The sequence below is a fragment of the Sapajus apella genome, unplaced genomic scaffold (assembly GCF_009761245.1).
Source record: "Sapajus apella isolate SASKATOON/1434 unplaced genomic scaffold, GSC_monkey_1.0 scaffold51, whole genome shotgun sequence".
Taxonomy (NCBI): domain Eukaryota; kingdom Metazoa; phylum Chordata; class Mammalia; order Primates; family Cebidae; genus Sapajus; species Sapajus apella.
The window spans coordinates 13,980,614-13,997,629 of record NW_022436991.1 but is presented as its reverse complement, the minus strand read 5'-3'; the positions used below and the strand labels follow the sequence as shown (position 1 = coordinate 13,997,629).

General features: G+C 50.9%; 1 protein-coding gene across 7 annotated transcripts in view; it reads right to left on the bottom strand.

Annotated features, from left to right (window-relative positions):
• The window catches only part of KIAA0556 (KIAA0556 ortholog), a 227,904-nt gene that overhangs the window by 30,593 nt on the left and 180,295 nt on the right, over nt 1-17,016 (bottom strand). For all 7 annotated transcript variants that reach the window (XR_004258216.1, XM_032243026.1, XM_032243027.1 and 4 more), the window contains 2 exons: nt 10,244-11,120; nt 441-1,163 (listed from right to left, as the gene is read on the bottom strand). Coding sequence is in view for 6 of the 7 variants with exons in the window: in XM_032243026.1 (XP_032098917.1) it covers nt 441-1,163; nt 10,244-11,120 (1,600 nt within the window). In the remaining variant the exon portion in view is untranslated. The remainder of the gene's footprint in view (nt 1-440; nt 1,164-10,243; nt 11,121-17,016) is intronic.

Here is a 17,016-nt window from a genome sequence, read left to right as displayed (position 1 = left end):
GAAAGAAGGAAGGAAGGAAAAGAAAGAGAGAAAGAAAAAAGAAAGAAGGAATGAAAGAAAGAGAAAGAAAGAGAGAGAAAGAGAGAGAAAGAAAAAGAAAGAGAAGGAAAGAAGAAAGAAAGAAAGAAAAGAAAAGAAAGGAAAAGAAAGAGAGAGAGGAGAAAAAAGGAGGGAGGGAGGAAGGACGGATGGAGGAAGGAAGGGGGAAAGAAGGAAGGAAGGAAAAGAAAGAAAAAAGAAAGAAGGAAGGAAGGAAAGAAAGAGAAAGAAAAAGAGAAAGAAAGAAAAAGAAAGAGAAGAAAATGAAAGAAAGAAAGAAACAGGGAAAGAAGGAAAGAACGGATCTGCTGTTGGCTCGCCAGTTGGTCTGTTTCTTCCCATAGGCCCTCAGCACGTGGCAGACAGGGGCTCTGAGAGCTTTTCTTACAGACGCGCCGTACCTCCCGCCAGGGTTCCCGAGGCCTTGGCGATTTCTCCTTCAAAGATGCACTGGCCGTCTAACAGCATGGTGATGTCCTTCACACCTCGGAAGGAATGTATCCGAGATTTATTGTAGTTCCAGATTCTGATCAGGGCAACGTGGCAAGGGTGCGTGAAGTCGATGGCGATAGAGTGGGACCTGCCTGGCGTGAAGGGGGCCAGCCAGACATGCATGTCATCCTGGGTCCTGTTCACCCCGTCGATGAGGTTGGTCACCACGCGGGGGTCTTTCCCATAGGCTGGTAAAATATTGATGTCGGGGGGGTCCGCTTTAATGTTTGAAATCTGCACCGGCTCGCCTTTGGAACTGAATATTTCTATTCCATTGAGGCCGACATAGTGTCTGTCCCCCCAGGTAGATGTGATGTCAATGACCAAGCGCTGTCCATAAGGCAAGACGGGGATTTTGAAGTCGCCCTCGGCGTCTGTCTGTCCAGAGCAGCCGTCCTGCCCTCTCGATGGCCCTGGTGGCTCCCCCTTCCTGGAGGGCAGCAGGTCGCTATGCCGGTTGCTCTTCTGCTGCAGGAACTCGTCCAGGATGTCACCGGGGAGTTCCGTGTTGGAGATGCGTCCCCGGTGGGAGCGGTCGAAGGCACTGAGGGAGGTCCACGACTCGTGCAGTGTGTGCTCCTGCTCACTGTGCCACCTTGACCGTGACGGCGTCCTGGCAGACTGGGTGTCTTCTGGAAGAAAGGACACAAGAGAGGGAGGTCTGTGAGTGGCATGCGTGGAAGTGAGGACCATTAGAGATTGTCACCTATGGTGGCTCTCAGCGAGGCAGGGCCACCTCCAGGGGGACCCTCCAGAAACCAGCACTGTTGCTCCTGGCTGTCTCCTTAGCCAAGAGGCCTCCTGGCACTGGATGGATAGGGCCAGGCACGTTACAATCCTGCACTGCCTGGGGACCCTGGCTCAGAGCTTGGTCTCCTGTCCCACACAGCTTCTGACTGCCCTGTGGGGCACTCAGGTCGGTAAAAAAATTGTGATAACCCAATTCCAGAATCTGATTGTTTTTGCAAAAACACAAAGTATTTTTTCACAGACAGAATTTTCTAAGAATGCAATCATCGTGCGAATCAAGGGAAGACGACTTGGCTGTGTCAGAAATGTTGCCAGGAGTCGCTCCCCACCGTAGAAACTCACATGGCCGGCGGCTATGCTGCTGCCCGGGGCATCTGAGTCAGCAAAAAGAGGGTCTGCGCTGGAGGCCTGTCACAGTCACGTGACTCTTAACGGTGTTTTTCAAAGACAATTTAATGGCAGATGGAAGGCTCGCAGAAGAATGTTAAATGGAAAAAGACAGATACCCATTTTAAATGCGTCGTATCCTGGTACGGGGTGACACGCACCCATGTTAATAGCATTGTTCCTGGTTTCTGGGTGGGGAGCAGGAAGGACTTTTATTTTCTTCTTTGCAGCTTGATTGTTTAAAGTTCCCCACATGCATTACTTTTATTTTCTTTCTTTTTTATGTTTTAAAGACAGGGTCTTGCTCTGTCACCCAGGTGGAGTGCAGTGGTGTGATCAAGGTTCACTGCAGCCTTGACCTCCTGGCCTCAGGCGGATCCTCCTGCTTCAGCCCTCTGAGTACTTGGGATTATAGGTATGACCACTGTGCCTAGCCTTTACTACTTTTATAATCGAGAAAAAAATGCTACTGACTGATTGAGACAGGGTCTCACTCTGTCACCCAGGCTGGAGTGCAGTGACGTGATCATGGCTCACTGCAGCCTTAACCTCCCAGGCTCAGGTGATCCTCCCACCTCAGCCTCCCAAGCTGCTGGGCCACAGGTGTGTACCAACATGCTCGGCTAATTTTTATTTAATTCTTAGAGGTTTTATTTTTGGGGGTTTTAATTCTTATTTATTTATTTTTCGAGACAGGGTTTTGCCATGTTGCCCAGGCTGGTCTTGAACTCGGCTCAAGTGATTCAGCTGCCTCAGCCTCCCAAAGTGCTGGGATTATAGGCGTGAGCCACCGCGCCTGGCCAAAAATGCTATTTTAAAAAAATCAGTAAGCCAGGTATATTATAAGGTAAGGACTTTACTCGTACACGTGGCTACAGCCTGTGTCCCAAGCACGTAGAGAACACTGGCCCAGACTCATCTGAGGCCCCACGCTCCTCCTTATGGAACTTGAGAGCCACCACACAGTGGCCTGTTTCCACAGCCACGCCTCGGCTCACCGCCATCTAAGGGTGTCATCCTGCAAAAACAGCGGCTGCTGACACTGACATTCTGTTTTTCCTTCTTTCATGTCGCACTGTGCCCTGCACTCCATTTCCTGCCTGTCTCCTAGGGGGCTTGGCTCCATCAATTATCTCCTCTCTCCAGAATCTTCAATCACTCCTTCCCCACCGGCACCTTCCCCTCTTTGCCTGCAGACATGCATAAATCTCTCCTACCTGAAAGAGGAGAAAGGAAGAAACAGGAAGGCGACCTGCTTCTGCAGCTCCCTCCGACCATGGTCCTATTTTCTGCCTGTTTCACTCAGGCGCTGTGCTGCCCCTCCTACCCTTCCCAGCCTCTCTCAAGCCCCTGCTACCCGGTGCCTCCTTCCACTGGGATTATTTTGCTCACCCAAACTCCACTTTCACTTCCACTCCAATCTGGGGGATCCTTTGGGGACCCCTCCCACCTTCAGGCCATCTAATTGTCTCAATGCTGACAGCATCCTTCCAAGCTGGCTCAAAGAGGGGCTCTCTTTCAACTGGTGGTGCTGAAGCTGGAAGGACGTAGAGGTGGAATTGCCAAAGCCCATTTTGCTGCCCTGTGGGGAGAACATGCCTGAGAATGAAGCCAACACGGAGAACTCCAGCCGAGAGATGGAGGATCCCGATGACAGCCTCTGAGCTTCTGGATCCAGCTGTGCCTGAAGTCAAACTCCTGGTGGCTTTCTGGCCTTTGCATCCATAAGACTCCTACAGTTCCCTAACCTGCCACTGAAACGCCTTCTCCAAGTGAAAATCACCTCCCGGTCTTTGTCAGTCCTCAGTCTATGTGTGGCATCCCTGGCAAACCTCTTCCATTTGGTATCTCCCGCTCCACTGGCTTAGGAGCTGCTATACCTCCCTGGTTCTCTGCCTCTCCCGCTGACAACTCTCTCTCCATCACCCCAGTCCTACCCTCTCACACCCTTAGTCTGGGGGTGTTCCAAGGCCCAGGCCACTCCTCTCCTGAAACCACCATCCCTCCTTGCCCTCATTCAGATCCTCGTTCCCAGGCAGGCCCTGCTTAACTTTAAGGGTCAAGTTCTGCCTTCTCTCCCCCGGCACCATCCTTCAATTCCAACAACCTCTTAGGAGGTCCAGATGTGTCCACTTTGTCACTTCAGTCTCCAAGTGCCTAAAATAGGAGTTTGTCATCAACCCCTCCAGCTGGCATCGTCTGTCCTGCACTAAGAATCAAGACAACCAGACTCTCACCACGCCCACAGCTCTAAGTGTGGCCACCGCGGACTCCTGCCCCTCCCCTCTACCCTCCCCACCATGATCACTCTGCTCCAGCCCCACTGGCCCTCCTGCTGCCTGGCCAGACTGTCTCTTCTGGCCTCAGAGCCTTTGCCCTTGCTGCCCCCCTGCTAGGAGTGCTCTTCCTCCAGGGGCCCGCGTAGCTGGCTTTGCTTGTCCCCCACCTCCTTGGAGAGGCCTCCTCCGCCACCTTATCCTCCCTCCTGGATGTGTCCCAGTGCGCAGCACAGCCCCTGGGGTGTGGAAATGCCAGTGAAGGGGCACCAACATTACGCAGCCCTCCGGATCAGGCCTCAAGGCCAAGGGACTCCCCCTCCATCTGTCGGTTCCCCTGCCCCTGTCCTCTGCCTTCTCCTCCTTCTCATCTGCCATTTAAAAAGATACCACAGGTTTCTTCCATCCTCTCCCCTCAGGCACGAGGCCTAACATCTGGCAGAAGGAACTACCCATATGGATCCTCATGACTTCAGTTTATGTGATTTGATTTCCATTGACTAAAATGAATGGCCTGGGTTGGTTTCCAAGTGCACCGAGGAGACAGCACCGAACGTCACGTGTCAGGGACACTGCCTGAATGTGCCAGACAGGCAGGGACTTTGCTTTCATTCTGCGTCTGCTTTCTAACCTATTCTCCACAAGTTGTACACTCTGGGTTTAAAAGCAGAGGAGTAGATGGCCGGGCATGGCAGCTCACACCTGTATTCCCAACACTTTGGGAGGCCGAGGTGGGTGGATCATCTAAGGTCAGGAGTTCAAGACCAGTCTGGCCAACATAGGAAAACTCCATCTCTACTAAAAATACAAAAATCAGCTGGGTGTGCTGATGCATGCCTATAATCCCAGATACTTGGGAGGTGGAGGCAGGAGAATCGCTTGAACCCAGGAGGCGGAGGTTGCAGTGAGCCGAGACTGCGCCACTGCACTCCAGCCTGGGCGACATAGCAAGACTCCATCTCAAAAAAACAAACAAAAAAAGCAGAGTAGTGGAGGCTTGCTCTTAGACATCTTTGATGTGAGAGCTGGCTGGGGGCCCACGGACCTCTCTGTCTGGAGACTTCATGGGAATTGGGGAGCAGCTGGGGTCAGTGCTCTGTCCTGTTATCACCATCGTTTCTATAACCTGCATAGACATCAGAAAGCCACTCCTTCAATCTGCAGTCAACACAGTCTGGGAGGGGCCCCCGATGAGGAGATGGTGCTATCGAAGTTTCCGACATACTCCTAGATTGAGGTGAATAGGACTATGGAGCTCTGAACTCAAGTTTGTCAAATTCAACTGCACTGCCATGAGGTATGTGGTGACTGCTACTAAAACAGGAAATGATGAAGTACTGAGCGGAATATCACAGAGCCATGTTTATTCCAGTGAACCACCCTTCGGCCATCACTGATTGGACAAGGAGTGGACACCTGTTCTCTCTTTTTTTAAGAGATGGGCCCCTGAGACTTTGGAATTGGCTGCAGGAACAAGAGCTGGGACATAGTTACTGGTCAAGGTGTTCATTAAGGATTCACCAAATAACACCCCTGTTACTGCTCAAACTGGGCTGATGAGATCTCCTTCACCTGTAAACAACTGACTCCTGATGAAGATACTTCCAAAACACAGATGGCATTCAATGAGATGCTTTGCTGGGCATAAGAATTCTCAAGCTCGCTCTCTCTCTTGCTCTTTCTCTCTTTTTTTAAGAGATGGGATCCTGCTCTGTCTTGATTTTTATAAGCTCCCTAAATTCAATTACTTTAATTTTAATTAATTTATTTTATTTTATTTTTTGAGACAGAGTCTCATTCTGTCGCCCAGGCTGGAGTGCAGTGGCACGATCTCAGCTCACTGCAAGCTCCACCTCTTGAGCTCAAGCGATTCTCATGCCTCAGCCTCCCGAGTAGCTGGGATTACAGGTGCACACCACTACGTCCGGCTAATTTTTGTATTTTTAGTAGACACGATGTTTTGCCATGTTGGTCAGGCTGGTCTCAAATTCTTGACCTCAAGTTATCCACCCACCTCAGCCTCCCAAAGTGCTGGGATTATAGGTGTGAGCCACCGTGCCCAATTTTCATTTTTTTAGAGACAGTCTCTCACTCTGTCACCCAGGCTAGAGTGATGTGGTACGATCATGGCTGACGGCAGCCTTGAATTCCAGACTTGAACTGCAGGCTTTGTTTCACTTTAATTTCTTTTCAGGCATTTCAGTGCCTAGGTTCAAGTGGTCCGCCTGCCTCAGCCTCCCAAATAGGTGGGACTACAGACACACACAATCACACTCAGCTATTTCTTTTTTAACTTTTGTAGAGATGGGAGTCTTATTATGTTGCCCAGACTGGTCTTGAACTCCTGGCCTCAAGAAATCTTCCCACCTTAACCTCCAAAGGTGCTGGGTTTACAGGTGTGAGACAGTGCACCCAGTCCCCAGGCACTCTCCTATAAAGGCCACACAATTCTGATCCCAGAATGGAACTCGGATAGTCATTCTATACAAGCATTCTTGGTGAGCTGGCCTGCACCTTTCCAGAAGGGCATGGCTATGGGATTTGGCTTGAGGTAATGGATGATGTAAAATTTCTAAGCAACTTTCCTTTTTAGCTCTTCTGGCTTAACAGGCATGAAATCTCAAGGGCTTGGTTCTTAATGTGCCACTGAGCCAAGCCTGAAATGCTTGGAAAGAAATTAAAGTGAAACAAAATCTCCTGAACTTGGGCGAGTTAGAATAACACGGTTGCCTCAGAACTCCCGGAGGCTTTGCACGACTCTGTGCTGGGAAAGCTTGGGATGGCCTGGTTTTCCGGGGCAAATGGGTGACGATGGCTGTGACCACAGGCAGTGACTACTAAAGGGCAGTGTTTGGAAACACATATGGTAGAGCTGATCTGCCTGAGTTCGAGTCCTGACTGTCTATGTGACCTACAGAATGTGACTTCAATCTCAGGTTCTCTTCATCTGTAAAATGAGTCTGCCATGAGGTTATCTGGGTGACGTGCTGGACCAGAGCCTAGCTTACCAAGCATGCTGTGCATCTGCAGTTCTTATAATGACCCTCCCACACTGCAGAGGACCTGCCATGAGCCAGGTACCTGCCCTCGGAGAGCTCCTCAACTCTTTCCTTCCACTTTATCCTCCTCCTGACACTGACTGAGCTTCGGTGTTAAGTTTCAGAAGGGGTAAGCAGCAACAGTCTGTGAGGCTTGGGGACCAGGGGAGGCTGCTCTGCCTAGGAAGACACTCAGAGTCTGAGGAACTTGTTCCTGTATCCTAAGTGACATGTCAGGGGTATGTCTCTATTGGAGAGAGCCCTAATAGAGAAGATGCTGATTTGAATCATTAAAAAAATGCATGCATTAAGACATGAAATTAACCCACATGCCCATCAGTGATAGACTGGATAAAGAAAATGTGGTACACATACACCATGGAATACTATACAGCCATAAAAAGGAATGAGATTGGACTGGGCGTGGTGGCTCGCCCCTGTCATCCCAGCACTTTGGAAGTCTGAGATGGACAGTTCACAAGGTCAGGAGCTCACGACTATCCTGGCTAACACAGCGAAACCCCGTCTCTACTAAAAATACAAAAAATCAACCGGGCATGCTGGCATGTGCCTATAATCCAGCTGCTTGGGAGGCTGAGGCAGAAGAATCACTTGGACCTGGGAGGTGGAGGCTGCAGTGAGCTGAGACTGCGCCACTGCTCTCTAGCCTAAGCAACAGAGCAAGACTTCTCAAAAAAAAAAAAAAAGGAACAAGATCATGTCCTTTGCAGGGGCATGGACGTAGCCAGGAGCCATTCTCCTCAGTAAACTAATGCAGGAACAGAAAACTAAGCACTGCATGTTTTCGCTTATAAGTGGGAGCTGAACTGTGAGAACACATGCACATAGGGAGGGGAACGTCACGCACTGGGGCCTGCTGGGGGGTGTAGTAGTGAGGGGGAGAGCATTGGGAGGAGTAGCTAATGCATGCTGGGCTTAACACCTAGGTGATAGGTTGATCTGTGCAGCAAACCACCACGGCACACGTTTACCTACGTAACAAACCTGCACATCCTGCACAGGTATCCTGGAACTTAAAATAAAAACTAAAAAAAAAAAAGAAACTAAAACCAGAAAAAAAACGCATGCCTTAGCTACACATAGATATTTCACCCAGAGGCATCATCTCAGAGGGGGTGGTGACGATGTCAGAGCAGCTAGTATCTCTTGGGGGCTCCTGTGTGCCAGGCGCTGTGTCAAACGCTCCACAAGTATGATCTCATTTGATCCTCCCAGCACCCCACGTATTATTAGTGTCATTTTACAGATGAGGAAACTGAGGCCTAGCAGGGTGTGGGTTGGAGGTGATGGAGCCAGGAAACCAGCCCAGGCGCCCTGGCTCCAGGGCTTGTGCCCCCACGTGGTAGGGGGTGGGGTTAAATCCAGAGGCTTTAGGGGTGAGGCCTGAGCACTCTGGATGGAAGAGGACCTCGGCTACGCTAGTGCTGAAATAATGGCTACTGCTCACCGAGCGCGCATCACGTGACAGGCTCAGTGTTGCTATTGAGAGGCCATCATCTCATTCCCTCCCCACTGCATAGGGAAGTCATTACCATTTTACAGATGAAACACTGAGGCCAAGAGCTGTGTGCCTGGCTACAGGTCCCAGGTCTGTAAGTGACCGAGTTTGGATTCAATGGTTTGACTCCCAGCTGCTATCCATGCTCCTTCCCAGGAACCAAGTCTGAGTGTAAATATTGAGAATCCCTGCCCTGATGGACTCTCCTTTCAGAATCAGGAGTGCCCTTGAAGATCATCTACTGTAAAGTTCACAAAGCTCTCAGGGTGAGTCCTGCCAAAAGATGTGCCTTGCCTTTTTTTTTTTTTTTTTGACACATACAGTGGTTTAAAAATAATCTCAGTTGCCAAAGTTAAAAAAAAAAAAAAAAAAAGAAACATTGGTCGGGCACAATGGCTCATGCCTGTAATCCCAGCTCTTTGGGAGGCAGAGGCGGGTGAATCATGTGAGGTCAGGAGTTCGAGACCAGCCTGACCAACATAGAGAAACCCTATCTCTACTAAAAATACAAAATTAGCCGGGCGTGGTGGCCCATGCCTGTAATCCTAGCTACTCGGGAGACTGAGGCAGGAGAATCGCTTGAAACCGGGAGGCAGAGGTTACAGTGAGCCGAGATCATGCCATTGCACTCCAGCCTGGGCAATAAGAGCAAAACTCTGTCTCAAAAACAAAACAAAACAAAACAAACAAACAAAAAATTCTGGTTTATCTTGAAAAATGGAAAGGGGAGGTCTGGTACACTGGCCTTGCATTCATTCTTTTTTTTGAGATGGAGTCTTGCTGTCACCCAGGCTGGAGTGCAGTGGCACAATCTCGGCTCACTGTAGCCTCCACCTCTTGGGTTCAAGAGACCCTCCTGTCTCAGCCTCCCAAGTAGCTGGGATTATAGGCACACACCACCATGCCTGGTGAATTTTATTTTTAGTAGAGTCAGGGGTTTCACTATATTGGCCAGGCTGGTCTTGAACTCCTGGCCTCAGGTGATCTGCCTGCCTCAGCCTCCCAAAGTGCTGGGATTATAGGCAGGAGCCACAGCAGCTGGCCGGGCCTTGCACTCCTGAATGCTGAGTAGAAACCTGAGCGGACTGGCAGCCGCCCTGTGGGTGGGCTTATGGTTTCCAAATTGCCAAAGTCCTCATCATTCCCTGTGCCACTTCCAATACCCAGGCACGTGTCAATTGCTATGCATCATTACACGTGTGTTATTATTTTTTCTTTTTCTTCTTTGAGACAGAGTTTTGCTGTGTCACCGAGGCTGGAGTGCAGTGGTGCAATCATGGCTCACTGCAGCCTCGACCTCCTGGGCTCAAGCGATCCTCCTGCCTCGGCTTCCCCAAGTGCTGGGATTACAGGCCTGGCCACTGTAGCTAGCTATTTCTCTAACAGTACAGCTAAGGGTAAAGCGAAGTGACCGTGGATCAATGTCTCCATGAAAGGTAGAAGAACAAAGTCTATTGGAAATGGCTTGGAAAAGCCATGGGTTGCAAGATAAATGGGCAAAGGGACATATCTTGGTGGCAATGGCAAATGCATCTATGAATTTACCATGCAAAATGTCTTGCCCATTTCACTCACTGATGCACCTCTTTGGCCCCTGAGACAGTGATTTTGTGACCCTTAGTTGAGAAGCACCACCTTGTTTTGCGGATAAGGAAAGTGAGGTCCAGGGAGCTAAATGGCTTCATGCCAATTAGAGGCACTGGGGTGACGGTGCCAAAGTCAGGCTGCTTTTTGGAGCTTACCTCTGCTGGCTGGCTGGTCATCACCATGACTACTGCTGCCAGCATCCTTCCTTGAGCCCCTCCTCCCACTAGCAGGGTGCTCTCTGTTGGGGGGCTCGTCAAAGATGTCTACGTCATCACTGCAGACTTTGGGGGTTGCCCTCCGGGGTCTCTCCTTGGTGTTGACACTCCGGCTGGTCCCCCGCCCTGGATCACGCCGGTGGCCTTTATCCTCGGCCTCGGTCTCTCTGGGACCCTCACAGATGACATCTTCTGACGGGAGCCTGCCCTTCCAGGCCAGTGGCTTCTCGGGACTAAGCCAGAGGGGTTTTGGCTTCCCGCCTCCCTGCTTCCCGTCCTTCCCGGTGGGAGAAGGTTGTAACCACAGTGGCGTTCTCCCGGGTGGCTCAGAGATTTTTCTGCCCATGAGGTTTTCCAGTTGTTGGATGAGAGAGGGTTCCTCATGGACAGGAGGGCACCTCACAGGTGGGGAGGTGGCAGGAACACTGGGCCTGTCACCCATCGAAGCGGGGGCTGCTGACAGTGTCAAATATTCCTCTAACGGGGACAACCTGTCTCTCCTGCAATTAGTAGAATTCATCCTTTCGCCAGACATGTTTCCTTGTGAAGAACGCTTTGCATCCACTAATGTTTCAGCTGGCTGTGAGCAACCGAGACCAAGCTCCCTGTCCCCATTGCCAGCCATCTCGTGGGCACCTCTGCTTTCTTCCAGGTGAGCGTTCATGGGGTTCTCCAGTCGCTCGCTCTTCTCGTTCTTCTGGTCAACCAGGATGCTGCGGTCCGCCGGGGCCTCCCTATCTGCTTTGTCTAACTCGCCACTGAAGATGAGGTTCCTGTTGACGTAAAGCTTCACATCCTTGGCACCCATGTCAAGATCCTGAAATCATAAGATTTAACAAAACGGAGATGCATGGCATCAGACTGATGTATCGAATTTTGGAAGTCGAAGATACCAAAAAAAGAAAAGAAAATGTGAAATGCTGGAAATGGGAGCTTTTGAAAACGACAGCGCTGGGGGTGTGAAACGAGGCTCGGTCTCATTTCTGTGCGAACCGTTATATACTCCATAAATCAAAGGACTTTCACAAAGAGGCAGCCTCAATCGCTGCCTTCGTCATCATTACCTCCTGTTGGGACATTGGTAATAGCCTACTAATTGGTCTCCCTGCCTCCCGTCTCTTGCTACTTTCACTTCAACTTCACATTGCCACCAGAGTTAATTTTCTACAAGAGCAAATCTGCCCAGTCATTCCCCTGTGTGAAATCCTTCATGTTTTTTTCACAGCCTATAGCAGTGTTCTTTAAAGTCCAGTTCCTGGGACCATCTGCGCCACAAAGCCTGGAGTGCTTATACAACACAGCCTCCCTGGCCTCCGCGGGTATTGTCATTGGGGTACCGTAAAAGCAGAGGCGGAGACAAGGACTTGTATTTGGATTCCAAGAGGAAACGGGGAAAGTAAGATAGGGCAGGAAAAAGGAAAAACTCAATTTTGGGGGGCTGGTCACTGCTGTGGTCAGCTGGTGTTCCTTCCCACAAGGGTCCTCTGCGGAACTCCAAGAACTGACTTTCTCCCAGCCTGGCCTTCACCTGTATTAAAAACGGCTCCACCGCTGAAGCAGTCGCCAAAAACCTCGCAGCCCCCTCTATCCCGCTCACGTTCCCACTCGCCCATCCGGTCTGTCAGCTGTCCCTCGCCTCTCCTCCAGAACACTTCTGGGGTCTGACCTTTTTGCCCTGAACGTGCTGTGGCCTTCTTGGCCCAGGCCACCAGGGTCTCTGCCAGAGACATCACTGTCGCCTCCTAATTGGTCTCTCCGCTTCCACTCTGGGCCGTCTCCTACAAATCCTGCACTCACACTTCATTTTCTATGCAGCAGTGCGTCTTTTTTTTTTTTTTTTTTCTTTTTAACTGAAATCAGATCATGGGAGGCTTCTGCTTAAATGTACCTTGCAAATGTCTCTCCGAGACTGGGACACGGATCCACTGCCTGCTGAAGGCTGCCCTCGGGGCAACAATGCCCCCACACATGCACAAGCTGAGTGTGCTCCCCTGGCAGAGCACCCCACAAGCACCTGAGGCAGGGCACCGTCCACATGTGGGGACTGTCCCGTGTCCGCAGCAGCTGCAGTTGGACGGGAGCCGGGAGGATGCCGTGTGAGGACCACTGTCTCAAGGGCAGCCTCCAGGTAACCTCTGCACTCAGAACAAGTTCTCCAGATGATTTCTTCACACGACAGAGTGGAAAACCATGCCGATGATGGGATAAATGCCAAAGCCCTCCACAGACATGCAGTAACCTTCACAAAGGGTCCCCACCTAGCTCTCCTCTCTCCCTGTCCTCCCCAGCATAAATGCCCCTACATCACGCAGGTTCAACTTGCTTCCTTCTATGTGTAAGATAAAATCACACCTCCTGCTACTGTTCCACTTGGCTTGTCCTCTTGACAGCGACTCTTTCCCCAGCTTTATGGAGGAATAGAACACATACCCCATACGATAAGCTGTGCATTTTTAATGGGTACGGCTTGATCAGTTTTAACACGTGTCTACACCGATGAAACCATCACACTCAAAAGAACAAATGTGCCTATGCCCCTCGGTAACCCGTCTCCCCTGTCTCCTTCCCCAGCCCCAGGCAACCACCCGGCTACCATCTCTCCCTATACACCGATCGTCCCTTCTGGAATGTTTACATAAAGGAATCATGATGCGTGTACTCTTTTTTGCCCGGCTTCTTTCAGTCATCATGACTGCTCTGAGATTCACCTGCATTATGGGAGCCAATAGCTCCTTTCCTTCCTACTGCTAAGGAATGTTCCATTGCAGGGGCCCCCCACGACCTGTCAGTCACTCTGTCAGTGAATCTCTGAGTGTCACTGTCCCTGTGGCTCCTCCTCCCGCTGGCCTTCTGACTCCACTTCCACGTGGAACCCACCTGGCCCGGGCACCAATAACTAGGGTGACAGGCCGTCCTTTTTTGTCTGGGACGATTCTGATTTATACCTGTTGTCCTGGTGTCATTACTAATGACTCTCAGAAGTGTCTGGTTCCTAGAGTAAATTACAGGGTCCGGCCAACTGCCACACTCCATGGGGAGTTCTCAGTCCTTTATGGGGTGGGGGGATGGGTGTGTCTGCTCAGTAGTACTCCACAGCTTCTCCTCCTCCTCTGTGATGACTTTCCTTCCTGGGGGTTGTGTGGCTCTGTACTCACCCGGTTTTCTCCTGCCTCGCTGGCTGAGCCTGCAGAAATCCTGGGCTGCTTCCTCTTCTTCCACTGGGACTTGAACAACTGGGCTGCCCAGGGCTCAGTGCTTGGCCTTCTGAGTGCTCTGCCCTCGCTCTCCAGGTGATCCCATCTGGGTCCCGGGCTCACAGTTATTCTCATCTCCAACCCTGACCTCTCCACCAAGCCCCAAGTGACTGCTTGGCCTCTCTTCCTGGATATGTCACATGTATTCCAATATTAAAGTGCCCAAAACAGAATGCACTCTCTTTTTTTTTTTGAGACTGGATCTTATTCTGTTGCCCAGACTGGCGTGCAGTGGCTTGATCAGGGTTCACTACAACCCCGAATTTCTGGGCTCAAGTGACCCTCCCGTTTCAGCCTCCTGGGAGGCTGGGACTACAGGTGCATGCCACCACTGCCAGCTAATTTAAAAAAATGTGGGGGGAGGGTAAAGATGGGGTCTCACTATGTTGCCCAGGCTGTTCGTGAACTCCCGGGCTCAAGGGATCCTCCTGCCTTGGCGTCCCAAAGTGCTGGGATTACTGGTGTGAGTCACCCTGCCTGATGTGCCCCAAACAAAATTCTTAAATCACTTTCTCCAAGTCTAGTCTTCAACTACCTTAAAAATAGGTCCATCGTTTGAGAATCTGCTAAAAAGCTCGCCATCCCCTTGTCGCCTCTTGCTTCTTGCTCACATCCAGTCTGCTGGCGCGCCCCTGGACTCTCTCCAGAACACGCCCTGGACCTGACCTCGTGCGCTGCTGCCCGGGCCACTGGGATCTCTCCTAGAGACACCACCGTTACCTCCTAGTTGGTCTCTCTGCCTCCCATCTGGGCTGTCTCCCTCTAACCCTGCACTCACTTCATTTTCCACACAGCAGTGAATCTTTTTTTTAACAATGGAAATGAGATCACGGGAGCCTCCTGCTTAAAGCTGCGCAGTGACTTCCTATGGCATTGACAATCAATCCTTCAGGGGTGCCTGCTGACGTCTCTGACTCCGGCTCCTGGCACCTGCCTCGCTTCCTTGATGTGGCTCAGCCTGTTCCTGCCTTAGAACCTCTGTGCTTGCCTGGCATGTTCGGCCCCAGATGCCCACAGCCTTGCTCCTTCTTCTCTTCAGGACCCTCCCTGGCCACCCGCTAGAGCAGCTCCGCCCCGTCGGCCGCCTCTCTATCTTACTGCCCTGTTTTCTTTCCTGTTTAGTCTCTCAATGGTCTTGCTTATCAGCTTTTAACTTAATTGTTTTTCCCACTCAAAGTTAGGCTCCAAGACAGCTGAGGCCCTGCCTGTCTTGTCCAAGGGCACACAGTAGGCACTCAATAATCATTTTTGGGCTGGGCGTGGTGGCTCATGCCTGTAATCCCAGAACTTTGGGAGGCTGAGGCGGGAAGATCACCTGAGGTCAGGAGTTCGAGGGCAGCGTGGCCAACATGATGAAACCCCGTCTCTACTAAAAATACAAAAATTAGCCGGACGTGATGGTGCGAGCCAGTAATCCCAGCTACTCAGGAGGTTGAGCAGAAGAATCCCTTGAACCTGGGTTGCGGAGGTGGCAGTGAGCTGAGATCGTGCCATTACACTCCAGCCTGGATGACAAGAGTAAAAACTTCATCTCAAAAAAGAAAATTGCTTTGGAATTACCAAATGAATAAACACAGGTATTCTCTCCTGGAAGCACTGCTCTCTCAACAGTGCTCTAGGAACAAGCCTGATCAGAAAAGTGGCAGCCTGTGGGTTTCACCTCCAGGCTGTTGATTTCCCCTGTTGCCGTGGTTTCTGATCTCTTGGGAGACGGGATCTGAGACCCTGGAGATGTTCACTTGTACTAACCCCCAACTTAGCCTTCCCGAAAGCTAGGTGAGTAGGAGCTAACAAATTTCAGGATCACTGAGTTACAGAGGTTTCTGCAGCAATTTAGAAGGAGAACCGTCCAACCTGCGTTACGCCACGGGAACTCGGCTTCAATCATCCAGTTGCGGATGGCAGGCTACTATTTGCCGACTGTCAGAAAACTCGATTCTCAAAGCACTCTTTTACATGTTTATATGGATGGATTCTCTGTTTAGCGGAGGCACAGACCAAGTGCGTGCTGTGAATTCATCAGGAAACACCTATTTGAGGACAGCATGGGCAGTTTTCAATGACTGGTTCTGCAAAATTACTGCCATAGAGACGTCTGGTGAGACAGAAACGCCTTCCTTTAAAGAGGTGGTGGGTGCTGGGGGAACCTTCTAGTCCAACACAGTCACAAGTTGGGCATCCTAGCTTTCCTAATAGGGTGCCCGGCTTCCATGACATGCCCACCCACCTTCCTTTCCCAGTCCAGAGCCCATCTGACCTCCAGCCATCTGCTGCCCTGCTCCCACCAAGATGTCTGGCGGGGAGAGGACTGAGAGAGAAGCAGACTGTGGCAGGGGTCAGGCAGGTAAGAGAGAGGAGTGGGCTCAGGTAGTCTGCAGGGGTCATGGGGAGGTGGGAAGGTCATGCCCTGCCTGGCAGCTCTGAGTTCTGAAATGTTTCTAGCTCTCTGCAGGCCAAACAAGCCACATTCATGGGCACAGGTGGCCCGAGGATCATCAGAGACGGGTCCCACAGGGAAGAAATATTAGTCATTTCTCTGGATATTCTGTTTAAAGGATAACAGACTGCATCGTCCTATGCCATCCTCAGAACGATCCTGCAAGGGAAGCATTAGGGTCCCATTTTGTGATGGAGAAACTGAGGCACATGCCCTCCCCAAGGTCACGCAGCTGGTATGTGGAAGCCACTCTGGCTGGCGTGCTGAGGTCTTAACCACATCGTCCTGTGGGTCAAGCTAGATTCCAAGAAAGCCACTGTCCTGGCCCACGCTGGCCTGATCACTGGCAGGAGCCCCTGTACTTGTGGAGCTCAGAGCCCCTACCCTTTCTTTAAATTTTCTTTTTACTTTTTGAGATGGAGTCTCACTCTGTCACCCAGGGTGGAGTGCATGCAGCAGTGACACGATCTCAGCTCACTGCAACCTTTGCCTCCTGGGTTTAAGGGATTCTTGTGCCTTAGCCTCCCAAATAGCTGGCATTACAGGTGTGTGCCACCATGCCCGGTTGCTTTTTGTATTTTTAGTAGAGACAGGGTTTCACCATGTTGGCCAGGCTGGTCTTGAACTCCTGACCTCAGGTGATCTGTGTGCCGCAGGCTCCCAGAGTGCTGCGTGAACCACTTCACCTGGCTGTTTTTTAGGGTTTGTTTTCTGTTTTTTGATTTTAAATAAGTCCCTATGGACCAACTGTCTCCTGTCCCATCCCAGCCTCCTCCTCCACCTCCACTGGGTGGTGTGTGTGTGTGTGTGGGTTTGAGCCCTTTGAGACATTTTTCTACATATTTACGTATATACCACGTTAGTGTCATTAAACTACAAGAGTATGCTTAGAGGCTATATGAGAGCCACATTTGCCCCAGGAAGAACACAGGATAGAAGATTCTGCGAGCCTGGATTCCTCTGCGACCCCTCAGTGCAGCTCTGTATAAAGGACATCTTTAGGAAAGGATCCAGGGGGAAAA